General features: G+C 39.0%; 1 protein-coding gene across 3 annotated transcripts in view; it reads left to right on the top strand.

Moving 5' to 3' along the window:
* Positions 1-4871: 4871 nt before the first annotated feature.
* The window catches only part of LOC127423705 (integrin beta-4-like), a 34579-nt gene continuing 12325 nt past the window's right edge, over positions 4872-27125 (top strand). Inside the window, exons 1-28 of one of the 3 annotated variants that reach the window (XM_051668212.1) lie at positions 4872-5070; positions 7615-7699; positions 7949-8031; positions 8598-8693; positions 9778-9982; positions 11026-11122; positions 11219-11390; positions 11987-12250; positions 12415-12504; positions 12651-12773; positions 14157-14324; positions 14529-14605; positions 14707-14909; positions 16603-16706; positions 17690-17785; positions 17895-18024; positions 18126-18251; positions 18627-18733; positions 19236-19272; positions 19388-19582; positions 23912-24015; positions 24117-24175; positions 24297-24320; positions 25150-25298; positions 25485-25664; positions 25940-26088; positions 26484-26691; positions 26800-27120. In XM_051668212.1, the coding sequence (XP_051524172.1) occupies positions 7621-7699; positions 7949-8031; positions 8598-8693; positions 9778-9982; positions 11026-11122; positions 11219-11390; positions 11987-12250; positions 12415-12504; positions 12651-12773; positions 14157-14324; positions 14529-14605; positions 14707-14909; positions 16603-16706; positions 17690-17785; positions 17895-18024; positions 18126-18251; positions 18627-18733; positions 19236-19272; positions 19388-19582; positions 23912-24015; positions 24117-24175; positions 24297-24320; positions 25150-25298; positions 25485-25664; positions 25940-26088; positions 26484-26691; positions 26800-27120 (3646 nt within the window). In that variant the 5' untranslated portion in view covers positions 4872-5070; positions 7615-7620. Of the gene's footprint in view, positions 5297-7223; positions 7314-7614; positions 7700-7948; positions 8032-8597; positions 8694-9777; positions 9983-11025; positions 11123-11218; positions 11391-11986; positions 12251-12414; positions 12505-12650; positions 12774-14156; positions 14325-14528; positions 14606-14706; positions 14910-16602; positions 16707-17689; positions 17786-17894; positions 18025-18125; positions 18252-18626; positions 18734-19235; positions 19273-19387; positions 19583-23911; positions 24016-24116; positions 24176-24296; positions 24321-25149; positions 25299-25484; positions 25665-25939; positions 26089-26483; positions 26692-26799; positions 27121-27125 lie in introns of those variants that run through there. The other 2 variants (XM_051668211.1, XM_051668210.1) reach the window with 2 other exon arrangements.

Below are 27125 nucleotides of genomic sequence, written 5' to 3'. Positions count from 1 at the left end.
ATGGAAAATGTGAGTTTAAAAATGCACTTTATTTTTTTAGTTTTTTAAATAAAGTATGATACATTAACATTGTAGCCCTATCGTGAAGGGATTACTGAGGTGACTCGGAACGCGCCTTTATTATGCCCAAAAATATTGGGCAGCTGTTTTGAGACAGCCTTTGACTTTGAGGCGACAGCGTATCTCCTCTGTGTAAAAAGTAAGCTGAATTTACATTTGCTTCAGAAAATCAGCAATACTTTAAACCTTTAAATTTTTAACAAAGTTCAAACTGTTTATTTTATTTTATTTTATTTTATTTATTTTTTTTAATTTGCTAAGTGAAATGCTGACTGAAATGTCCTTGACCGCTAAGGAGGAAAAACATTTTTTATTTTGGTACGACTGTGGTACAGGATTCATTTATAAAAAAAATTTGGTTCCATTAAGGATCAAAAGTAGACAAAAAAAAAAAAAAAAAAAAAAAAACTGCCAAACCTTTACAGAAATGTAACTTTAAAAACTTACTACAGTTTTTACAATTATGTGGTAACTTGATATATGCGCCATAACTGTCATGAAAATAAATAAAATGACAGACAATTTGAAGGTCATTTCATATTAATGTATTATGGTGCTCAATATATGCTGTAATTATGCTATTTATGCGGGAACAATTGTTGTATGGCAAATTTTATTTTATTTTTTATTTTATTTTTGCGTGTTGGGTTTTGCTAAAAGACATCCTGAGGGAAAAGATCCCTGATAGCACACGTGCATCACCCGACGTCTATTTGATGTACTTCTGTGTTTACATCTGGAAGACGTTTTTTTTTTAGGTCGTGGGCTCATGTGCAATACATCTATAAGACGTTTCCTCTCAGACGTCAGTAAGACATTCAGCAGCTGTGTTTGAGATGTTTATGATTTAGAATGTTTGTAAATCTGATCTTTAAAGATGTTTATCAGATGAAAGGTAGAATGCGGTGCTTTCCAAAGATCTAAAACAGACATCTCAGAGATGTGTAGGATCTGGGTTACTGAATGTAAAACCAAAAGCAAAACAAAAGTGACGTTTTTTAGATTGCAGACAGTTTTCATGTCCTTTTTGTTTATTTGCTGTATTGTCATTTTCAATCGATTCAGTTTGTATCTTTATGCTAATTTCCTTAACATTGAAATAATCTGGTACTGTATGAAGCAATGAAGGCAATATGGATGTGAACTGGAATGTAAGACAGAAATGTCACTATGTTCACAAATTAATCCAGGGAAAACATCCGAGCATTTGAGGAAATGCATTTGGAACTTTTTTGATGTCTGGCGGTCAGAAAAGACAATAACAGCAGCTAAGGTTTTCCACAGGCCATCCCTGGGGGACTGCTGTTACTGTACACACATCCCTTACTAAAGTTTCACTTGTGCCAGTGAGTCTAATTGTAACTTGGAGAAGGACACACCTTGTTTCTGATTCATTGTGTGTTTAGTGTAATGCATCTCCCCTGCGGGAATGTGCTTCCCATGATTTGTAGTTGCCATGACTGTGTGCTTTTACGGCGTGTTTTATGCCGTGTGAATTTAGCAATCGAGATTTGAGTATCAAGTCGGTTCTGACCCATATTCAAAATAACTCCTGTTCAAGCAAACTTCCCACATGGATAAAGTCTTTGTCCCAGACATGAGAGTTAAGACACTGACAGTCAACTTTGAGTCAACATTTCAGGTGCAATTGTATGGCTGATGTTTTTTTAAACTTAAGGTGTTCATTGCAACTGCCTGCAGAACTTTAGATGAGGTAATATATATAAGTAAAATAAATTCTGACTCGTCCCTCGTTTATTAAGAAGCAAAAATCCCAATCCAGGGCATGCTGAGTGACTCCAGTCAGGCTTCCTAAGCAACCAATTGACCCGGTTGCTAGGTGGGTAGAGTCACGTTGGGTTAACCTCCTTGAGATTGCTATAATGTGGTTCTCACTCTCGGTGGGGCACGTGGTGAGTTGTTCATGGATGCCGCGGAGAATAGCATGAAGCCTCCACACACGCTACATCTCTGCGGTAACGCGCTCAACAAGCCACGTGATAAGATGCCGGAGGCAACTGAGATTCGTCCTCCGCCACCCAGATTGAGGCAAGTCACTACGCCACCACGAGGACTTACAGCACATTGGAAATTTGGCATTCCAAATTGGGGAGAAAAGGGGAGAGAAAAAAAGAAGCAAATATCATGGTTACAGTAAGGCACTGACAGTGGAAGTAAATGGGGCCAATTCAAAAATCATTAAAAAACACAGTTTCAAAAGTAAACCCACAAGACATAAACATTATGATTGAAGTGTTTTACCAGATTACATGGTTTACCAGCGTTACGTCATTGACGAAGTTGTAATATTGGATATAACTTCAGTGTAGTAAGCTATTTTAACACACAAAACATCATGTTAATGCATATAATGTTTATGTTAATGTTAACGTTTATGGCTTTACTTTTGAAACTATGCATTTTAATGTTTATGGACTTGCCCCATCACTTCCATTGAATTTTTTTTTATTTTTTTACTTTTATATAAATGAGGGGTGAGTTGAATATTTATTTATTTATTTTTTGTGGAAATCAACATTATGCCTCAAATGCTGTCTGTATCTATCTGTCTGTATCTATCTATCTGTCTGTCTGTATCTATCTGTCTACAGTTGAAGTCAGAAGTTTATATACACAGGTTGAAGTCATTAACACTGATTTTTTTAACCACTCCACAGACTAGCAAGCTATAGTATTGGCAAGTCGTTTAGGACGTCTACTTTGTGCATGGCACAAGTCATTTTTCCAACAATTGTTTACAGACATATTGTTTCACTTTTAATTGACTATATCACAAGAAGTTTACATACACTAAGTTAACTGTGCCTTGTGAGCAGCTTGGAAAATTCTAGAAAATGATGTCAAGCCTTTAGGCAATTAGCCAATTAGCTTCTGATGCTAATTGGAGACAATTGGAGGTGTAACTGTGGAAGTATTTTAAGGCCTACCTTCAAATTCAGTGCCTCTTTGCTTGACATCATGAAAAAAAAAAAAAAAAAAATCAGCCAAGACCTCAGAAAAAAAGATTGTGGACCTCCACAAGTCTGGTTCATCCTTGAGAGCAATTTCCAAATGCCTGAAGGTACCACGTTCATCTGTACAAGCAATAGTGTGCAAGTATAACAACCATGGGACCAGGCAGCCATCATACAGCTCAGGAAGGAGACGCATTCTGTCTCCTAGAGATGAACGTAGTTTGGTGCAAAAAGTGCAAACCGTGTGAAGATGCTGGAGGAAACAGGTAGACAAGTATCTATATCCACAGTAAAACGAGTCCTATATTGACATAACTTGAAAGGCTGCTCAGCAAGGAAGAAGCCACTGCTCCAAAACCACCATAAAAAGCCAGACTACAGTTTGCAAGTGGACATGGGGACAAAGATCTTACTTTTTGGGGAAATGTCCTTTGGTCTGATGAAACAAAAATTGAACTGTTTGGCCATAACGACCATCGTTGTGTTTGGAGGAAAAAGGGTGAGGCTTGCAAGCTGAAGAACACCATCCCAAATGTGAAGCATGGGGGTGGCAGCATCATGTTGTGGGGGTGTTGTGCTGCAGGAGGGTCTGGTGCACTTCACAAAATAGATGGCATCATGAGGAAGGAAAATTATGTGAATATATTGAAGCAACATCTCAAGACATCAACCAGGAAGTTAAAGCTTGGTTGCAAATGGGTCTTCCAAATGGACAATGACCCCAAGCATACCTCCAAAGTTGTGGCAAAATGGCTTAAGGACAACAAAGTCAAGGTATTGGAGTGGCCATTAAAAAGCCCTGACCTCAATCTGATAGAAAATTTGTGTGGAGAACTGAAAAAGCATGTGCAAGCAAGGAGGCCTACAAACCTGACTCAGTTACACCAGTTCTGTCTGGAGGGATGGGCCAACATTCCAGAAAATTGTTGTGAGAAAGTTGTGGAAGGCTACCCAAAATGTTTGACCCACGTTAAACAATTTAAAGGAAATTCTACCAAATACCAAATAAGTGTATGTAAACTTCTGACCCACTGGGAATGTGATGAAAGTAATAAAAGCTGAAGTAAATAATTATCTCTACTATTATTCTGACATTTCACATTCTTAAAATATAGTGATCCTAACTGACCTAAGACAGGGAATGTTTTCTATGGTTAAATGTCAGGAATTGTGAAAAACTGAGTTTAAATGTATTTGGCTAAGGTGTATGTAAACTTATGACTTCAACTGTATCTGTCTGTCTGTCTGCCTCTAGCTATCTAACTGTCTGTCTTTCTATCTATCTATCTAGCTATCTCTGTCTAATGCATCTGTTTGCTTATATTGCATTTATATCTGCTGTCTGTAATCCTTTGCATGTTTTTATCTAAACTGGTCTGGATGAGGTCATTGCTGGGGTCACGCTGGAAATGGATTTAGTTGTCAGAGAGTGCTGCTTTGTTCCTTCTGTACAGGAATGCACATTTTCACTACTCTCTCTCTCTCTCTCTCTCTCTCAAATGCCAACTTTCTCTCTTGCTCTCTCCCTCTTGAATTAGGGAACATTGTGGTAGCAGTGACATTTGAAAGACTTCAAAGGAAGTGCTCTGAGCATACGCATGTATGTTATGCAGAACAGAGTGCAATGATTCTTTGTACCCTGCAGGCAATATATCTGCCTGCCACTCCCTTTGCAAGGGCAGCCAGGGCAGGGCTCCTCCTTTCTCTCTCTCTCTCTCTCTCTCTCTCTCTCTCTCTCTCTTTCTTTTCTCCCCTCTCAGGGAGGAGCTCTAATCTGTCATTCTCAATCCACACAGGTGAGGGTGCTGCTAAAGGAATGTGCAGAACGATTCGAGCAAAGGACAGAAGCAAAGGTGGAGCGACCTTGTTACCTCACAAAGCGAGAGAGAGATAGGAAGGGTGTTGTCTGTAACCCACCTGATGGACTTGAGCAAGAGAGGAGGGATTTAATCTCAGTGACCAGGGACACATTCACTCTTAAACACCACTGTCTCTCACCTCTTATGTTGATAGACGTCTTCAAGGGGTATCCAAGGTGAATATTTGGTCAATATTTCACAGCACATTGTGGGCTAGGAGGGGGACTAAGGTCTGCAAGCACAAGAAGTTTGGATTTGTGAAGAAGCAGGTGGAAAACAGGTTCTTTTTGCTCCTCGGTTAAACATTGGAGGATAGGGAGAGAAGGAAGGATTTTCTTTGAAAGAACTTTGCTATTTCTGATTGGATTTTGAGACTTGGATTGGGAAACAACAAACTAAGAGGTTTGTGAGATCAACAATCTGTTTGGAAAGCCTCACAGAATTGTTTTCGCAGAGTTCTCTCACTCGCTTTTTTATTCCCTTTCTCTTTTTATCACTCTCTAACTTTCCCCTTTGACTGCCTTTGTCTTTTTGATTGGTTTGTTTCTGCTGATATCTGTTGCCAGTGAATTAGGTTTTCTTAAATCAGTGTGTTTTAATTATAAAAGTTTAATAACTTCTGTTTATTAATACATGCTAAGAATGATTTAATTGACACTTTCATGTTTCTCTTACATACCTGGATTTAAGATGCTCTATTGTGAATTATCACTTTAATTATTTTCAAATTAATAAATTCCTGATAAATCTTTATGATGATGTGACAGATTAGAAGTTGTAAAGATGTTAAATGCAATGAGAGAATTGTGTGGGCTGCACCAATGCAGGTTGATATGCAGGTTGTTATGCAAGAGTAACTGTCTACAGAGACAAATCACATTTCTGTCTAGATTATTCTGCATACTGTATATTGTGTCTATTGGCTTATTAATTGTATTTCAATTTCTTTATTATTTTCATATTGATTAACAATACACTATAAAAAGTGAACATTTGCAGTGATTACCTCAAGGAGCTATTTCTATCTGATCTGACCCTTAAACGTTACTTTTGTCATTGTGACCTTATGTAGTCGGATTAATTAAATCAGGTTATGTGTTCTGTTAAGTAATATTTTTTAATTGAAGAAAACCAATTCATTTAGATGTTAACCCATGACACTCATTTTTAACCTGACAAAACATTCTTTGTAGCGCAAGTGGAATTTGTGAGAGACTAAAATATAATCGATGGGAAGTTATCACCCTGAAATTTGTTCCAAACAGGTTGTTTCTTGAATATTCACATGTGCACAAATGCAACAAGATGTTATGAGAAGGAATGAGACCTTGTTGTTTTATGTAAATAACACAAAAATGTATGTTCTTGTATTGAGGATTGCTGGGTCATGTTATTTTTCTCTGTATATGACCCAACTTGATTTACAGTAGATGCCCGTTTGTGAGGTTAACACAGACCACAGTATGTTTAAATCTCATGCACAGTTGTTTATAGAGGAAGGAGTTTTCTCTCATCTTGGAGTGAAATTCCAGTGATGTTGGCGAAAATATGAACTTAGAGCCAACACCTATTATTTGAGATTAAAAAATATTGGTTTGTATTTACGGATTAGTATCTGAGTTGACTTTAGGGTTTGTAATAGATACAAATTGATAAAACTGGCTTATTATGGTTTATTTTTTTATTGGTTTCAGAATAATAAAAATGTATAAAATGGTGTTATTTAAATGTGAACTTGTGTGTACACTGAAAATTGTTATCAAACTTTTTACTCTCTCTTGTTCTCTTCCCCAAAGTCTCTGACTATCTGTAGTGGATATAAGCAGAATTCCTGAGGAATTGTTGGTCTGTTTCTGCTCTTCACTGTCAGAGTTGAGATTTATAAGGGGTAAAATGGGCTCAGATTTCATTTGATGTCTGCAGAGAAAAAGGGAATGGCTGAAAAGTGAGAAAGTGATAGCGGGCAGGTGGATCAGATTTCTGCTGCTGTTTGAGCGTTTTAAGTGGCAATACTTCAGAGCTGAGGTCATAGCACGCAGTTGTACTATCTGTACGTTAGATATGGACAGTGGTCTCTAATAGTCTAGTACAGTGATCTTCAACCATAGGATACATAAGCAGGTTCCTGGGAGAAATATTTAAGTTTACTTTGTTGAACCTATTCGACTTAAAGGGATAGTTCACTCAAAAATGAAAATTATGACATTTACTCACCCTCATGTTGTTCAAAACCCATATGACTTTCTTTCTTCCTTGGAGCACAACAAGAGATGTTAGGCAGAACCACTGTTTACCTTCATTGCATTTTTTGATGCATCTTGTGCCTTATTGATGAACATTATGTATGGAGGTACATAACACAAAAAAGGTTGGGAAACATTGGTCTAACAGACATGAAGACATATGGTGTCGACTAAAGGTAAATATCCACTGCAGTATGTCTGTGTTAATTTGAGGTTACTAGAGTTGTCATTATGTTTTAAAGGTATTTTATGACTTTGTTATGGTGTTCATCAAGGCACATGTCTAGAATACCCCAAATTTCTCAGTTCAATTATGGTGTGTATCTTTGTGTGCGTGAGAATATGTCTGACATCAATTCATGTTTAACTTTATGTAATGTGTATGTGTATGCATGAATCTTGCAGGCTGTGCATGACGTACAGTATATGCTGTTGCTGTGTAATATGTATACGTTTTTTTTTGTGTGTGTGTTTAAGACTGAAATGGGAGGATGGGAGACACGTCTAGCAGTGGGGATATACGTTCTCATGCTCTCTATGATGGCCAGCCATACTAATGAGGGTGGGAACTCTAAACTCAATTCTAAAGCCCTTTAAACCACAAATCTCAGTTACAAACACTTTTACTTAGAAAACGTACTTAAGACCAGAGACATTTTTGCTAACCTGAATCAGTGCATAGCGACCAAAAATTACTCAATACAACAAATCTTGTTAACGATTTATATTAATGTTTATAAATAATATCAACAAACATTAAATTATTGAATATACACATTACATACTGAATATATGCTTGTGTGTTATATAGTGAACCACTGTACTGCTGCCAGGACCAGTACTTGCTCACAGTGTATGCAGATTGGCACAGGATGTGCCTACTGCCCTGATGAGGTGAGGTTCACTGATCCTTATACTGTAGATTGTACTGATTTTGTGTATTTTGTATGTGTTTGGTTTTATTGTCCTTAAAACGTATGGATCCTTTTCACAGATTGTAGGGCCGCTTTTATCCTGCATTTAGCAGCTTAAATCTAATAAACTTTTTAAAAATGTGTATATTATTTTGATGTATATTTATATCACTATATATTGTATTACATTACCCTGGTATTAATCAAATGAACTAGCTGATATGGTCTTTTAAATGCAGCTGCTCAGGGAGTGACAGTAAATTTGGCATTCGTCTCTTCTAACTAACATATTCCGTCTCTCTCATTTTTTTAAATTTTTTTTTACCTGTTGTGAAAAGTAGTAGAAATGTAATGGTGAATTTTTTTCTTAGGCTGTTGGAGCAAATGGGAATGCAAAAGTAATATTTGCTATTGTTTCCCATGTCCTTACTTCCGTGTTCAAAACCTGGAAATGTGAAAATGGTCCACTGTAGCTTTCTTTATAAACATTTTCATGTGCAGTTTTCTGTATTTGTGTTTGTGTGTTTTTTTTTTTTTTTTTGTTAGATCTTTGAGTATGAGCGCTGTGACCTGAAGGAAAACCTGGAGGCCCATAAATGTCATCAGATGGTAACAGTTGAGAGCACCAGGGAAATTAGAGAGGTTTGTTTAAATAGACTCTTAACACCTGGCTTTAAAGAAGTAGTTCACTCAAAAATGACAATTCTGAAAAATCAGTAAACAACCCTCATGATGTTCATACTCATATTACTTTCTTTCTTCTGCAGAACACTAAAAGGAAATTTTTTTTAAGAATATCTCAGTCCTCCTTTTCAAATCAATGGCAGTGGATAGCATGGGCACCACTTTGTTTTAAAAAGTAGTGGGGATGTTTGGGGTGGGGAGGGGGGGAATGCGTTGAAGCACAAAGTAGCAAAACTCATGAATATTAATTAGGTTATGTGCTGATAATGTCAAAATAAGTAATTCTTGATCACCAATTCAAACGCTCAAAAAAATATTTTACATAATTAATTTGATAACTTACAGCCTAACACTAACAGTCCTGGGATTTTGTTAGTCAGTTGATAATTGCATGGATCAGTAACTATTAGACTGAATGACTAAGTGGTCTCAAGGTAAAATTTTCACATCTAGTACAAGAAGTTCCAGTATCTAATCTACCCTAATATAACTTAATTTGAATAAACAAAAATAGCATCTGTACATTTGTGGATGTATATAAGTGGGGACACATCTGTTAGCATTTTGCTTTGCAATATAACTTAAAGGAGTTCTTCAACAGCAGAGTGAGTAGAGTGCATGTCTGTGTGCACGAGAGAAAATTGCAGCCTGCTGTCACCCAACGCCACTGATAACTGCCGTAATGAATGAGCACACAAAATAACAAACTCCAGCGCTGGATCTCCACACAAACGAACAAAACAAAAACTCCTGGACAAGAACTGTAGATGTTTCTTCTGCATTAGACACTTACCTGACGAAAGCTATTTCAAAAAATGGTGGGGACAAAAATGCCAAAGGCAAAAAGTGTTAGGGACATGTCCCATCCACCCCACCCGTAAATGACGCCTGTGGCAGATTCATAACCGTACTGTGTGTGAACACATCCTTATTTAGCTCTCCAAAGAGGACTGTCAGAAATATTATGCTGCTTTGTTAACATAGCCTACATTTCTAAATCATTGTGTGTGTATGTATTCACATGTCTGTGTGTGTCTTTCAGAATGTGCAGATCGATGAGACACAGAAGCGCTCTCAGGTGGCCCCTCAGCTGATGTACATGTCGCTTCTTCCTGGGGAGGAAAAGGAGGTTGAGATGGAGGTGTTTGAACCCACACGTGGCCCTCTGGACCTTTACATCCTCATGGACTTTTCCAACTCCATGTCTGACGATCTGGACAACCTGAAGAGGATGGGAGCCCAGCTGGGTGGGTTATGTGGCATAGTGTTTAGATCTGGGCTGGCAACTAATAGATTGTAGGTTCAAATCCCACAAGGGATTTAGGATCTGCGTCCTTGGGTAAGACAAGGTTACTCTACTAGGATTATCCCTGTAAAAAACTACTAAACAAGTAGGTTTTATCAGAGTCAAAAATACCATTATTTGTATTATTTTACAGCATTTATTGATCTTGGTTCATGTTAATTTCTGCATATACTAATACATTTTTTTTTACATCAAATGTATACATTAATGTTAAGTTATATAATATGAATTAACATGATAATACAATGAACAATGGTATTTTGACAAATGTACATTAACCGAGATATATTAATAAAGGCTATAAAAATAATTGTTTATTGTTAGTTCATGATACCTAATGCAATAACTAATGTTAACTAATAGGACTTTACAGTAAAGTGTTACCAAAAATGCAATAAATTCTCCTTTTTAGTTGATCTTGTTAGATTGTTTCACATCTTCTATTTAGAATCTAATTTATTGCCACACAACAAGGGCCAGTCAAATTTGTTGTTTTTAAAACGACGTCCCCACAGGATGCATTCTTACATTTTTTTGTTCTATGTACACATGCAGATTTTTGCCATTGCATCATTTTTCTAGGATGGCATGTCAAAAAAAAACGCCATAAGACAGCTGTTTTCCATTCCATTGCGCTTCGTCTAGCTTTTGAATGGAAATACCCAACCTGTATGAATGCCCCTATAGAATGATGATTTTAAATTGTTTTATTTGACATCACAAGTGGTAGAAGTTGGAGAGTTCTTAAAACTAAGAGTTTTGTAGCTTGTAATTAAAAGTTTGACAAAGGCATGAACAGTTTTTACTAGGTGGAATCCACGTAATCTTGGTAATTATGGTACTTCTAGCATGGAATGCAGCATTATAATTGGGACAATGTGTTGATTGTGATTGTGATTGTCTTTTGAGGATGTACTGTATGTCATAATTGACAGGATGCTATTTTGATATTAATTTATTGTATGGTCTTCTCACCTCATGCAGCTAAACTTGTTGGTGTAATCTCTGATGACTACACCATTGGATTTGGCAAGTTTGTGGACAAAGTCACCGAGCCTCAAACAGACATGAGGCCATCCAAGTGAGAACAAAGCACAATTACATCATCTATACCCACATGCACAATCTTTGTCTACCTTAATACTCTCCTTATACTTGTGTGTTTTCCTTGTCACAGATTAGCTCAGCCGTGGGCCAACAGTGACCCTCCATTTTCATTCCGCAACGTTATCACTCTCACACACAATATCACCTACTTCCAACAGAAGCTTCAGAATGAGCGTATATCTGGCAACCTGGATGCCCCAGAGGGGGGATTTGATGCGATTCTACAGGCTGCTGTCTGCCAGGTACCACCAGTCAATGGTGCAGATGTCAATGGAAGATGCCAAACCAAATTAATTTGTAGACTTTAGTAAATTCTTGTTAGCACTTGTAAAACCAGATATTGCAGTGGGAAAGAGGTAATATGGCAAAGTGATTTAAAGTAAAGGCTGGTAAAGCCAAGAGTTGTCACCACTTTTTTTCCCCCATGAAACACAAATGGAATAAAAAATAAAAACAATGTTCACACTTCCATATAATGACAGTGATCAGTGACTCTGGACTGTCTAGCTCCAAAAAGAAAAACCACATTGAAAGTAGTAGAGACCACTCGTGCACTGTATTTCAAGACTTCTCAATAGTTCACGCTCTAATCAAATCTTTGAACTCCCAACAGCAGACCCTTCATTTTTGTCAGTGGGAAATCAAATATGTCACCTACAGCACAGGTTTGGTGTCATTATGTTTGGTCTTGAGACACACAAGAACAAGGCATGCCACCCAGGGGGACTGACCCTGTAATAAATATACTGCAATTTGAATTAAAAAGTCTAGTATACAACATCTTTCTTACTGGTACAGTGTAACTTAGAAATGATATTAACATTGTTTATGTTTGCAGACTCAGATTGGTTGGAGGCCAAACAGCACCCACCTGCTGGTCTTCTCCACAGAATCGGCTTTCCATTACGAGGCAGACGGTGCCAATGTGCTTGCGGGCATCTTGGATCGTAATGATGAGAAATGCCACTTAACTCCAGATGGAAATTACACACATGACGTTCGTCAGGACTACCCATCTATACCCACGCTGGTGCGACTTCTGGTGCATCACAACATCATCCCGATCTTCGCCATTACTAACCACTCCTATTCATACTATGAGGTTTGGATGCATTTATACATATGTATTATTATTGTCTGAATGTGTCTCTTGTTTATCACCATTTGAAAGCAGTCTCAGAAACAGAGCTATAAAAACAGATTATGTTGAAAACATGATACTGAATTTTGACAGGTTTTTGATTTAAACTTTGTGTGCTCATGTAGAAACTGTATGAATACTTCCCCATTGCTGAGCTGGGACAGTTACAAGAAGATTCCTCCAACATCCTGAACATTTTAGAAAAAGCTTTTGAGGTAAAACACAATGGGGCGCAAATACAGCGCCATTTGGAGTGAATTCCCCCAGTGCTTCTAATAGAATTAGATACTGTAAATTCTCTGTGATTCAGATTTAAATATTCATCAGCTTATTAATGAGTTCATCTCTCTTTTTCGAACAGAATATTCATTCCAAGATCAGTATTCGTGTAGAGGACAAACCAAAAGCGATTGAAGCTCAAATTCTCTCTCAATCTGGTGGTTCCTCTGAATATGGAAATTTCAGAATCACACCAGGACAAATTGTGAGTGTTTTTGTCTTAGTTTTACATTTGCATACACTACTATAAAAAGCGTTTACAAGTCAAATCAATAATAAAAAAGAAAAAAATTCTGGTGGCCAAGGAAAATATAATATGTAAAATGTAAAATGTAAAAATCTGGTGGCCAAGGAAAATGTAATATGTAAAATGTAAAATGTAAATGTAATAATTTTTATTTAATAATTCATTCTTATACACAACTGACAGAAAATAACATGTGCACTAGTTGTCACATTCCTGTGAAGTTTTTATAACTGTTGGTCTATGCGTCAGACACACGTCGTTGCATTTTTTTAAGACATTGTACTAAGTAACTGTTTATTTTAAAAAAATACTTAAATGGATTTTTCACCCAAAAATGAAAATTCTCTCATCATTTACTCACCCTCATGCCATGTGGTGTGATGGTGAGTAAATGAGTAAATTACTCACCATGTGTATGACTTCCTGTCTTCTGCTGAACTCAAATGAATATTTTTGGAAGAATATTTCAGCTCTGTTGGTCCTCACAATGTAAGTGAATGGGTGCCAAAATTTTGTTGACTCCAGTGCTTTAATTCATGTCTTCTGAAGCGATATGATAGGTGTGGGTGAGAAACAACTACATTTTTAAGTCCTTTTTTACTATCACTCTTCACTTTCACTTTTACTTTTACATTCTTCTTTTGTTTTTGGTGATTCACATTCTTCATGCATATTGCCCCCAACTGGGCAGTGAGGAGAATTTATGTTATGGACTTAAATATTTATCTGTTTCTCACCCACACCTATCATATTGCTTCAGAAAACATGGATTTAATTCCTGGAGTCGTATGGATTACTTTTGTGCTGATTTTATGTGCTTGTTTTTGGAGCATAACATTTTTGGCACCCATTCACTTGCATTGTATGGACCTACAGAGCTGAGATATTCTTTTAAAAATCTTCATTTGTGTTCTGCAGAAGAAAGAAAGTCATACACATCTGGGATGGCATGAGGGTGAGTTAATGATGAGAGAATTTTCATTTTTGTGTGAACTATCACACAACCTATAAAGAGTCTTAAAAGCATTTGGTTGTCTTGAGCGATTCCCCCTCTCTATTTTGTCCATCTGCTAACTTGGTTGTTGTCTGCTTGCACCAGAGCAGCTCTACGTGCTTACAAATTGAATTTGTGGCATAAATGCAGCATTTGCCCAATTGGGCAAGTGACAGTTCTGTCTGCTGGCCCTAACAACTGTCCCTAATTCTTATTGCCAAGCCCTGTATATCTGAGAAAACAAATTATATGAAGGATTAAGTAACATTCAAATGCACTTTTAAGATGATCTTAAATGTGAAGACTTTTCAAAAAGGCATTGATTATTGGTTTCTCCCTGTTTCTAGGGTAAGTTTAAGGTGCGTCTGAAGGCCCTTACTCAGGTGGGAGAGGACCATGTGTGTAAGAGCAGGAATGCTGACCGAGCAGGAATGCTGAGAGTCAAACCCACCACCTTTAGCTCCGCCCTTAGAATCAATGCTGAAGTGCTGTGTCAGAAATGTGATTGTGAAAAGGTGAGGTTTGCCAACTGTTCAGTTCACCCCAATAAATAGTCTATGTGACTTATTCTGAAGCCACACAATAGCTTTGTGTGAGGAGATTGAGTAAATGATGAGATCTTTTTTTTTCTGGATTAACTGTTCCTTTAAGAACCCTTTTCCTGTTCTGCAATTTTTTTTATTTAAAATCTTACACCTGTATTTCTCCTTTAAAATCAGACCCCAGCAAAAAATGCAGTGCGCTGTAACGGCCATGGAGATTTTGTCTGCGGGAAATGCCAGTGTTACGATGGATGGTATAATTGTAATTTATATCCTTTCATGTATTTGACTTTGGTTGGCTCCAATTATATGACATATAATAACTCTGACCCCGTACATGCCCTGCCCCTCATAGGCTAGGTCCTTTCTGTAACTGTTCGGCGGGGGCCTCCACAGACTCAGCCATGTGTATTGGCCCTGACATGAAACTGCCATGCAATGGACAAGGGGACTGTATGTGTGGTACCTGTGTGTGCTATAACCCAAACCAGTTTGAGGGGCCCTTCTGCCAATTTGACAAATCTCAGTGCCAGAGATTTGGTGGATTCCTCTGTAATGGTTAGTAAAAGGTTTTTGATAGTTTAGAATCAGAATCAGAATGAGCTTTATTGCCAAGTGTTCTCATGTACACAAGGAATTTTTTTTTTTTGGTGGTAGGAGAAACAAGTGCACACAGAACATTACAGTGAGACAGAATATAAAACAAGGTAGGAGTATAAATAGACATACAAATAATAGGACATATAACAGAATGGCATATGTACATGTGCAAGTGGTAATGTATGTGCAAGGTAGGGGTATGTACAGTTTATTTTAAATATTGAATTAAATATGTGAATATACATATGTACATGAGATATGTATTTACATTATTACACTATGGGGAGTCCTGAGGCAGTTAAATTGTTCATGAGGAAAATGGCCTGAGGGTAAAAACTGTTCTTGTGCCTGGATGTCCTGGCGCTCAGTGCTCTGTCGCACTGGCCAGAGGGCAACATTTCAAAGAGGGGGTGGGCAGGGTTTGTGGGGTCCAGAATGATTCTACCTGCACGTTTCCTCACTCTGGAGACGTACAGGTCTTGGAGGGTTGGCAGGGGGGCACCAATAATCCTCTCAGCAGTCCTGACTGTCTGTTGTAGTTTACTTCTGTCTGATTTGGTGGCTGAACCAAACCAGACAGTTATAGATGTACACAGGACAGACTCCATGATGGCTGAGTAGAGCTGTATCTGCAGCTCCTGTGGCAGGTTGAACCTCTGCTGAGCCTTCTTCACAATGGAGTTTATGTCTATGGAGTCTATGGAGTTCACTGTATGTTCTAATTGCATTTCATTTCAGCTTTAAGTGACCCTAGTAAGTCTAGCTGAAATAACAGTATTTTCTCTGGGACCATAATAAAAGAAAAGCATCCTGTTAAAAAAAATGCCAAAGAATATATGGATTTGCTAATGTAATTTCCATCATAATTTGGAACCAACAGTCCTAAAGAATTCTGCATGGGATAATCAACTGTTTAGTGGTTAAGCAGGGTTGAGCCTGACCAGTACCTGGATGGAAGATCTCCTGGGGAAAACTAAGGTTGCTGCTGGAAGTGGTATTATGGAGACCAGCAGGGGTTGCTCACCCTGTGGTCTGTGTGAGTCCTAATGCCCCATTATGGTGACGGGGACACTATACTGTAAAAAAGCAAAGTCTTTCGGATGAGATGTTAAACCGAGGTCCTGACTCTCTGTGGTCATTAAGAATCCCAGGGCACTTCTCAAAAAGAGTAGGGGTATAACCCCGGTGTCCTGGCCATATTCCCCCCATTGGCCCTTATTTATCATGGCCTCCTAATAATCTCCATCCCTGAATTGGCTACATCACTCTCCTCTCCACCAATAGCTCGAGTGTTGTGGGCGTTCTGGCGCACTATGGCTACTGTCGCATCATCCAGGTGGATGCTGCACACTGGTGGTGGTTCTGGAGATTCCCCCTATAATATGTAAAGTGCATTGAGTGCCTAGAAAAGCACTACATAAATGTAAGGAATTATTATTATTATTATTATTATTATTGCTGTGAATAAAATAAAATCCTACTGGATGAACTGGGATACCATTTTTTCCATCTCCTTGTACTCGACGTGATAGGAAATACAGTCTGTATTGTTTTATTTAATGATGTGTGGGTAGGCAAAGACAAACATCTTTTTGACATGTTACCATAGTGTTTTGAAGTGTGTGATCTTTCACCTGTGTTTGTGACTTAGATCGTGGCAGCTGCAGTATGGGTAGATGTGTGTGTACACCCGGTTGGACTGGAGATGCCTGTGAGTGTTCCACTAGCAACCAAACATGCCTGGACAGCAGAGGGGTAAAGCCTGCAAATATACAAACACTTTCATGAAAATATGCAAAAACTACAGAAGTGCATTACTGTTTAATGCTGATTAAACCCTTATTATTCTTATTATATTTTGGGATGCACACTAAACACGTGGGTATCAGCCAATATGGATGTTTTTGTTTTATTTTAAGTTTTTGGAACATTTGTACTCTGATATTAGTGAAGATCAGGGCATATTATTCCAATTTCATTAGTATAGACAACACTCTTTTTTTATTTGAGTTTAAAAAAAGTTTTACATATTTTATAGTTTGTTTGATGCCTGCAGCATATAACATTTTAGTTATAGATTTAAAACAAAAAAAAATTGGTGGCCTGGGTAGCTCAGCGAGTATTGACGCTGACTACCAACCCTGGAGTCACGAGTTCGAATCCAGGGTGTGCTGAGGTCTCCTAAGCAACCAAATTGGCCGGTAGCTAGGGAGGGTAGAGTCACATGGGGTAACCTCCTCGTGGTCGCGATTAGCGGTTCTCGCTCTCAATGGGGCGTGTAGTACGTTGTGTGTGGATCGCGGACAGTAGCATGAGCCTCCACATGTGGAGTTTCCGCGGTGTCATGCACAACGAGCCACATGATAAAATGCATGGATTGGCGGTCTCAGAAGCGGAGGCAACTGAGACTTGTCCTCCGCCACCCAGATTGAGGTGAGTAACCGCACCACCACGAGGACCTAAGTAGTGGGAATTGGGCATTCCAAATTGGGAGAAATGGTGATAATAAAAAAAAAAAAAAATATATATATATATATATATATATATATATATATATATATATATATATATATATATATATATATATATTAAAAACAGGTATGACAGTATTTCGGCCATCATATCAGTATTTCAATTATTTCCTGTACAATAGCACACACATATAAAAACAGTTGTCACAGATGTTCCATGTAAAACATCAACTCTATTTATACAAAAATCATTCTTCCCTTTTGCAGGGCATCTGCAATAGCCGTGGTGTGTGTAAATGTGGCCGCTGTGAGTGTCAGCACTCTGGACTGCCACTGAGTCCCACTTGTGAAGCTAATTTCCAGGTATGGCTATGATGTGTTTGTCCGTCTGTATCTTTTCCTTCAATCTTCTTGTCGATGAGGTCTGTTGGTTAAGAAATATATCCGAAAACTGACTTCCGTCACCCTGCAGGCTCAATTGGGCATGTGCGAGGACAAGAGGACCTGCGTTCAGTGCCAGGCCTGGAACACCGGTGAGAGAAAAGGAAGGAAGTGTGATGAGTGTCACTTTAAAGCCATCTTGGTGGACGAACTGGAAGACGGTAAGGCATCAAACCTTGAATCAAATATTGTTTATAATTGAAGGATAGTAATGCCATACTAGAAATTGTATTGAAATTGATGGACTTATTTGTGGCCACAGATGACAGCGTGATCGAGAAGTGTAGCTTCCGTGATGAAGATGATGACTGCACATATGAATATACGGTGAATTATGCCTTAAATGATACAGCTAAAGAACATCGTGTCCTAGTAAAGAAAAAGAAAGGTGAGTTATTCAAAAATATCAATTTGTACTTTAAAAAAATTGCCTGGATTATACAAGATTTAATAGTTATTTGTTACAATAAATTACTATATTCTAAGTTTTACTGTGAAATCACAGTAGGTCAACAAATTACTGTAGAAAGCAGAAATAATTTGGGTGGGCCTATAGGCAAATTTTAAATGGGCTACGAAACCCAGATACTGAATAATTGGGCACTGTTGCGCTCTATTAGCTGTGCGTAAGGGCGGCCCACTGTGGTTATGTGGCAGGCTTTTACCAACTCTGACTGTCTGCCTCTTGAACAAGAGTGTGTAGATTATCTGTAAGTTCTACATGTCAGTGTTAAACTAACAGATTGTTTTCTGTGTGTGTTAGACTGTCCACCTGCAGGATTCCTGTGGTTGATTCCTCTCATTATCTTTCTGATGCTGCTGCTTGGTTTGCTTTTACTCTGCTGCTGGAAATACTGTGGCTGCTGCCAGGTAGCCACACACACACACAACTTTTTTTTATATCTAAAGAAAGCTTAATTTCTATATTGTTTTTACAAGTAAGCACATCCCAAATGTCCCCAAAGGAAAATACAGATTGCCATATCTGTTCAGTGCGAGAAGTTTCCAGCTTCAATAGAGTTCCAGCAAAAAAAGCGTGTGAAGCAACAAAACTACAGACAATCGGAACGCATACAATGTTTAATGTACAGTTATGTACAAAAGAGGTTTTGGGCCAATAAGATTTCACTGGGGGTGGGGCTGCCCAGCATCATGTGACATAAATAGAAACCAACAATATGTCATGCCGCTCATTGCTTGTTGTGGTCATGGATAGTTAAGTTAGGGCACGTTGTGTCACATACATACCTACTTCAAGATGCCATTGCATCCCCTTAAATGTCTCACATTATTGCTCTTTCAGGTAAAAAATATTTTTTCCTAACCTTTTTAGATTTATGTATATATGGTCTTGTCTACTGTCTGTCCCTAGAATGCCTGTCTTGCTCTTCTCCCATGTTGTGGCAGAGGTAATCATCTTTCTCTTTGTCACATAGAGATCTAGATCTGTCTTACTGTATTAAGCTAAACCAAGTAGAAATCAAAGGAATAACATTATTTTTCACATGTCTGTTTGATTGGCAGGTCGCACAGTGGGATTCAAAGAAGACCACTACATGCTACGTCAGTCTTTGTTGACTTCTGATCATCTGGACACCCCAATGGTGCGCACCGGCCCATTTAAGAGCACTGACATTGTACGCTGGAAAGTGACAGACAATATTCATCGAGGACCAAACCACCCGCAGAACCAAATCCAACCCAACCCCAAAGAGACCAGTGAGTATGAACAGAGCTTCACCTAGTTATCAAGTCCAGTGGTCCTGAACTAATGGGTTGCGACAAACTGTTTGAATATGGTCACGAATGGCAGAAGAAAAGCAATGTAGTTACAAATGCAAAATAAGTACTGTTGGCTTATCAACTTTTAAAAGGGAATGACAACAATTCCTATATCTTCTTGCTGTGCGTGCAATCAAACTCTACAGCATTTTAACTCAAATTCATGTCACTCTGAAGCAGCTAAATTAGGCAAATGCCAGTATGGAAAGGTAGTGTGACACCCTCACCTTCAAAAACCATGAATTTGAGGTACAAGAGAAAAATGAATAGTTCTAACTCTGAATTTGATTTGATGACTTGCGCATGAAGCTGCGAATGAAGCCTGCGAAAATTACCGTATTAATTGGCAGAAGAATTGTTTCTTCTGATTATTTTTACTAATTATTACATCATGATGTCACCGCGGATGGCCGCCTTGGTGTGGAGCGCTCCTATTGTTTTGTTGTTTTTGTTTGTTTGTCCTGTGTTTAGTAATCTTTTTCCAGTCAGTTTTACCAGAGACGAACTGCTGAACATTCAACAGCTTATACCAGAAAGTCTTTTCCCGGTTTTTGAATATTCAGACATTTTGCTAGATATTTTAGTTGGAGGCGCGGCTTTGTTGTTCAGCAGACGCAGGCGAGGAAGACGAGCCGGTGCGCTGGTCAAACTCCGTTGGCGCGGCTTTCGAACAATGCTGCCGAGCATTCATCTTGTGAATCTCCGCTCTCTTCCTAACAAAATGGACGAACTACATCTCCTCACCTGCACAAACAAGGACTTTTCAACCTCTGCTGCCTTGTGCTTCACAGAAACCTGGCTGAGTGAATCCATTCCGGACAGCGTGTTACATCTGCCGGGCTTAATGGGGAAAACGAGAGGCGGTGAAACATGCTTTTGCATAAATGAAAGTTGGTGTACAGATGTAACAACATTAAAGAGGATGTGCTGTCCTAATTTGGAAGCGCTCTTTATTAACTGTAAGCCTTACGCCGTGGGAGTTTTCCTCGTTTATTCTGGTGAGTGTGTATATCGCGGCAAATGCGTGTTTGAATGCGGCGCTGCAACAGCTGGCTGATCAAATCACAGACACGGAACAACAATACCCGGACTCCAGTTATTATTATTCTTGGGGATTTTAACAAAGCAAATCTCACACGTGAACTGCCCAAATACAAACAGCACATTACATGCCCCACCAGAGACAGGAACATACTGGATTGCTACACAACAATAAAGTATGCATATCGCTCTGTCCCTAGAGCAGCTTTGGGACTCTCTGATCACTGTCTGGTTCATCTTCTTCCAACCTACAGGCAGAAATTAAAATCAACCAAGCCAGTAGTAAGGACTGAAAAGAGATGGACCAATGAAGCAGAGCGGGAACTACAAGCCTGCTTTGATTGCACGGATTAGAGTGTTTTTGAGGCTGCAGCCACAAACCTGGACAAGCTCACAGATACTGTTACATCATATATCAGTTTCTGTGAGGATATGTGCATTCCTACTAGGACTTATTTAAAGTTCAACAATGACAAACCGTGGTTTACTGCAGAGCTCAGGCAGCTTCGTCAGGCCAAAGAGGATGCTTATAGGGGTGGGGATAAAGTCTTGTACAATCAGGCCAGGAACACACTGAACAAGGAAATCAGAGTGGCTAAAACAAGATACTCTGAGAAGCTGAAAAACAAGTTTTCAGCTAATGACCCTGCAATAGTGTGGAGTGGCGTGAAACAAATTACAGGACTCCTACCTCCAACCCTGTGGTGGACCAACAACTGACTGACGACCTGAATGTGTTCTACTGCAGATTTGAAAGGCACAATCTCACACCCCACACCCACTCTTACCTTCACTTCGCACAAACACCAACACCTCCTGCAACCCCACTCCTCCCCCCTCCTGCTACTCAACCTGCACTTAAGATCTGTGAAGATGATTAGAGCCGCGTCTTTCGGAAACAAAAGACTAGGAAAGCTTCAGGCCCAGATGGTGTCTCACCAGCGTGTCTTCGATCTTGTGCTAACCAGCTGGCCCCCATCTTCACACAGATCTTCAATAGATCACTGGAGCAGTGTGAAGTTCCATGCTGCTTCAAACGCTCAATCATTATTCCTGTCACAAAGAAACCAAAAATCACAGGATTAAATGACTACAGACCTGTTGCCCTGACGTCATTAAATCATTTGAGAGACTGGTGTTGGCTCACCTAATCCCCTTCAATTTGCTTATTGAGCAAACAGGTCTGTGGATGATGCAGTCAACATGGGATTGCATCATATCCTGCAACATCTGGACAGACCAGGGACATATGCAAGGATCCTTTTTGTGGACTTCAGTTCAGCTTTCAACACCATCATCCCAGCTATACTCCAGAATAAATTACACCAACTCTCTGTTCCCTCGTCTATCTGTCAGTGGATTACCAGCTTTCTGACGGACAGGCAGCAGCTTGTGAGACAGGGGAAACTCACTTCCAGCAACCTGAACAATCAGCACTGATGCCCCCAGGGATGTGTGCTCTCCCCACTACTCTTCTCCCTCTACACCAATGACTGCATCGCCAAGGACCCCTCTGTCAAGCTCCTGAAGTTTACAGATGACACCACTGTCATCCGCCTCATCCGAGATGACGATGAGTCTGCATACAGAAGGGAGGTTGAACAGCTGGCTGTCTGGTGCAGTCAAAACAACCTTGAGCTGAACATGCTCAAAACGGTGGAGATGATTGTGGACACCCCAACACTGACCCCCCTCACCATTCTAAACAGCAATGTGGCAGCAGTGTAGTCATTCAGGTTCCTGGGCACTACCATCTCACAGGACCTGAAGTGGGAGACACACATTGACTCCTTTGTGAAAAAGGCCCTGCAGAGGTTGTACTTCCTTCGCCAGCTGAGGAACTTCAACCTGCCACAGGCGCTGCTGATACAGTTCTACTCAGCGGTCATTGAGTCTGTCCTCTGCACTTCAGTAACTGTCTGGTTTGGTTCAGCTACGAAATCAGACATCAGAAAACTACAAAGGACAGTTCGGACTGCTGAGAGGATTATTGGTTGCCCCCTGCCCCCCCTTCAAGAACTATACACATCCAGAGTGAGGAAAAAGGCTGGAAAAATCACTCTGGACCCCATTCACCCTGCCCACTACCTTTTTGAACTGTTGCCTTCTAGCCGACGCTTCAGAGCTCTGAGCACCAGAACCGTCAGGCACAGGAACAGTTTTTTCCCTCAGGCTATCCATCTCATGAACAGTTAAATTGCCCCATTGAGCAATAACTATGTGCAATACACAGTTTAGTCTTTTTTTTTATATTTATCCAACACATCCATCCTCTTCTGCCATTTCATTCCTCTGAAAACAAAAAACAAAAACAATTTTGTACTGTACATTACAGATTTGTATTTGCACTGTACATAACAGATAACAGATTTGTATTAGATTGCACTATGTATGTGTGTGTGTATGTATGTGTGTGTCTGTGTGTGTGTGTACGTATGTGTATAACTGTTTTTTTTTTTTACTTTTTTTTATTATTATCTATATCTTGCTGCTGTTTTTGTATAGTTGTACACTGGAAGCTCCTGTCACCAAGACAAATTCCTTGTATGTGTAAGCATACTTGGCAATAAAGTTGATTCTGATTCTAATACATTTAAAGGTACTGTAAGCAATTTTTAAAGATAACGTTGAGACTGAAACCAAGCAGTAGAGCAGCTTCAAATACAACAGTAGCACAATAGCGCCCTCAACTGACAAATAATGTACACCTGAAAATGGCATTAAGGGTCAGTGATCAGCTTCAACTACAACACTATGAGAACGTGCAAAATGATTGACAGGCAGAAAGCATCAGAGTCTGTGGCCGCAGAGACATTTTTATTTGTTGTTTACAGAGTCTAGAGCTATCACAGAGACCGGTGAGATATCTCGGGACATTTATTTCATTAATATCTTTCAGAAAGTAGGACATTTTTTGCATTACTTTCCATGAAAAAATCGCCTACAGCACCTTTAACTATTTACTGAACATTGGTGTATTTTATCATTTTGTTGTTGTCACCATTTACTAAAAGCAATAAGTCATTATTGCTTCAAGCCAGACAACATTAAATATGGGTTGGGGGTTTGGTACTGGAGGATCGCTACATAATTTCAAATGTAATATCTGGGTCCTGATGCAAAATCAGCTGAGAACCACCGGTCTGATCAGAACATGTATTTTTAGAATGCACAAATGTTCTCCATAAGTGCTTAGCTCATGGTCTCTCCTTATTTTTTCCACAGTCCAGTTTCCCGTCTCTCTTCGTCTGAACCGGCAATATTCTGACACTCTTTCCCGCCCTGAGGCTCAGGACACAGATGTGCTGAGACGGGAGGTGGAAGATAACGTGAGTGGGTGCTTATAGATATGTCATATCATGAAGAAACTAATCCTAGCCCATGAACCATCATACCTGACTGCTGATGTCTCTGTGTTCTTCATCAACAGCTCAATGACATGTTCATGCAGATCCCAGGTGCACAGAGATTGCAGAAGACTCGGTTCAGGTGAGACCACGTACCTTGCAATGACTCATAAAAATGGGTGTTGCTGCGTCTTGTGGGTGAATGTTTCAGAAGGATTGGATTTTGTTGTGTTTCCTAATGTACTGTTTTTCTTTTTCCTCAGGACACAAAAGAATTCCGGAAAGAGGTACAATTGCTACTGTTGAATTTGCTGATGGAATGCTGTATGGCGCTTTCACTTATGTCTTAAATTAAAAATCATGAATTTCATGAAAACCTGTCAAAAACATGTTTAGGATATGTATTGCCACAAAACGTAAAGGTAAAAATAAGAAATTATATTTTGCATAGAAGGTTTTTTGCATCATCTGACGTTTAATGTCATATCATTTTAGTTTAAATTTTCATATTATTTATGCACTATTAAAATGAGAAAGTATGGTGGTATTTGTTGATCTGATCACTGTTGTGTCTGAGCAGGATGATTAATGTCACTGTTAACACTTTACAATAAGGTTCCATTTGTTAACATTAGTAAACAAGAATTAATATTGAACGGTACTTTTACTGCATATAATTTTTCATAATTTCAACATATACTGATACGTTTTTAAAATCAAAAGTTGTATTTGTTAACATTAGTTAATGCACTATGTACTAACATGAACTAATGATGAACAATTGTGTTTTTACTAACGTCAACAAAGATGAACAAATGCTGTAAAAAATGTGTTGTTCATTGTTTGTTCATGATACCTAATGCATTAACTAATGTTAATGAATGGAACCTTATGGAAAGAGGGTTTTTTTTTTGCTGTAATGAAAATTTGGTAAGAAAATGCTTTGTAAAAAGTAGTTAATTTTCATAAAAATAATGACTATAAAAATAGTCCTACTAATGCACTTAATTTCTTATCATTTCTATATACTGTAATTTCTTATAATAATTTGTACATGGAAGACAAATCTTAAAAATCTTGCAGAGGTACAAAAATAATTGTCTTTTGTACCGACAGACAGAACAACACAATTGTCGACACGGTTTTATCTGCCCCTCGTGCCAGTTACCAAGATATTGTGAAACTGACAGATAAACAGGTTCAGGCTGGAAATTTCCGTGACCTCAAAGTGGTTCCAGGCTACTACATCGTGGCTACTGACAGAGGTACAGGGCCGATACCTAACAACTTAAATATACAAAGAAGCAATGGAAAAATTACACTGTTTTATCTATGTAGTTCCTTTTTTTGTTACTTTACACTTAGAAAACTGCTGCTGCAATACTTTTTCTTACATTGTAACATTTCAGGTTTGTTTTTTGAATGTGTCCAATTCCTTATCTCTCCTGTAGAGGCAGCAGGTGCTGTGGAGTTTCAGGAGGGCGTGGAGTCTGTGGATGTCCGGGTTCCACTCTTTATCAAAGATGAGGATGATGAAAAGAAGGAGCTACTTGTGCAAGCCATTGATGTTCCAGTTGGAATTGCAAAGATCAATAAAGATCATGTCAACATCACCGTGATTAAAGACCACGGTGAGAATTGTTTTGGTAAATTTCAAGTTTTGCAAAAATAATAATGGGATAGAAAATTGAAATGTATAGGGGTGTCTGTTATGTGATGTCTCGTTGCAGTGCAATGTGATGTATCCGACACTTTCACTGTATACAGCTTAATTGATTATAATGGCAGTGATCTAGTTTTGACACGTCTCGCCGCTCTCATTCAGTGTCGATACAGTGTTAGGTGACTGTTCAACAAAACCTTTTAATCTTTGAGTTTGCTTTTATATTTATTTGTTCTCTTACAGCCAGGAGCATCTTTACTTTCCTGCAGCCGTCATACACCTTCAGTCGTCAGGATGGTGTGGCAAACATCCCCATTAGTCGTGAGATCATTGAGGATGGACGGACAAAGGTCACATTCTGCACCCGTGACCTCACTGCCAAAGACAAGAAGGTAAAATACTCTAACTTCACCATGGGATTTCATTTCATTTAGATTTGATTAATATAGTTGATTAGATGAGATGAGGATGTATACTATGTTCTTGACATGTAATATTTGCCAAATAAGTGATATGGAGATTTTGTTCCATAATTTAAGTAATCAAAATGACATTTGCCTGAGGGCATCTTCACGCAGGATGTGTTCTATTGTTAGAAACAGCTAGACATTGCAGATTTTTTACGTTTTAAAACCGACATTGATCTGTAGCTGAAATATTTTTAACTTGGCACTACATCTTAAAAACTTGGTGCTCATAGCGTAAGACACTGAAGAACAGCAAGACGGCCAAGATTGTGCTAAACCTTTTTTACAAATTTTTCTATTCTCTTCACCTACATTTACAGGACTATATCTCGGTGGATGGTGATATGAGTTATGGACCAGGGGAGACACAGAAGTCCATCCCAGTAAAACTTTTGGAGCTAGGGGAGGGAGACGGACTGCTGGAAGACAAACAAGTCAAACAGTTTGTGATGGATCTGAGTAATCCACGGCAAAGCGCAAAACTGGGTCGATACCCACGCACCACTATTACCATCGCTGATAAACCAGGTACTGGATCATGCAGCTACATTCAGCAACCATAAAATAAGTAACTGAAGTTACACAGCTATGACAGATCACTGATTTAAATGTGAATTGTCTTATGTCTCTTCGCAGAACCCAGCATTGTAATGTTTAAAAAGAGTACTCAGACTTTCAACACTATGGACCCAGTCTACTCCATCCCTGTGGTACGCACTCGAAACAAGGAGGGTCCTACTACTGTGTATTGGCGCACAAACAAAGCCTCTCGTTTTGACCTCTCTGCTCCTCTCAAATTTGGCCCCGGCGAGATGGAAAAGAACGTTGTGATTGATCCTCGTGCATATCCATCACCCATCATACCTGAGACCTTCCAACTGGAGCTGTTTGACCCTAGCACCAATGCAATCATTGGAGAGAGGAAGACCACACTGATTAATGTTGTTGATGCCAGAGGTGAG

The sequence above is a fragment of the Myxocyprinus asiaticus genome, chromosome 33 (assembly GCF_019703515.2).
Source record: "Myxocyprinus asiaticus isolate MX2 ecotype Aquarium Trade chromosome 33, UBuf_Myxa_2, whole genome shotgun sequence".
Taxonomy (NCBI): Eukaryota; Metazoa; Chordata; class Actinopteri; order Cypriniformes; family Catostomidae; genus Myxocyprinus; species Myxocyprinus asiaticus.
This window is presented reverse-complemented; position numbering and strand designations above follow the sequence as displayed.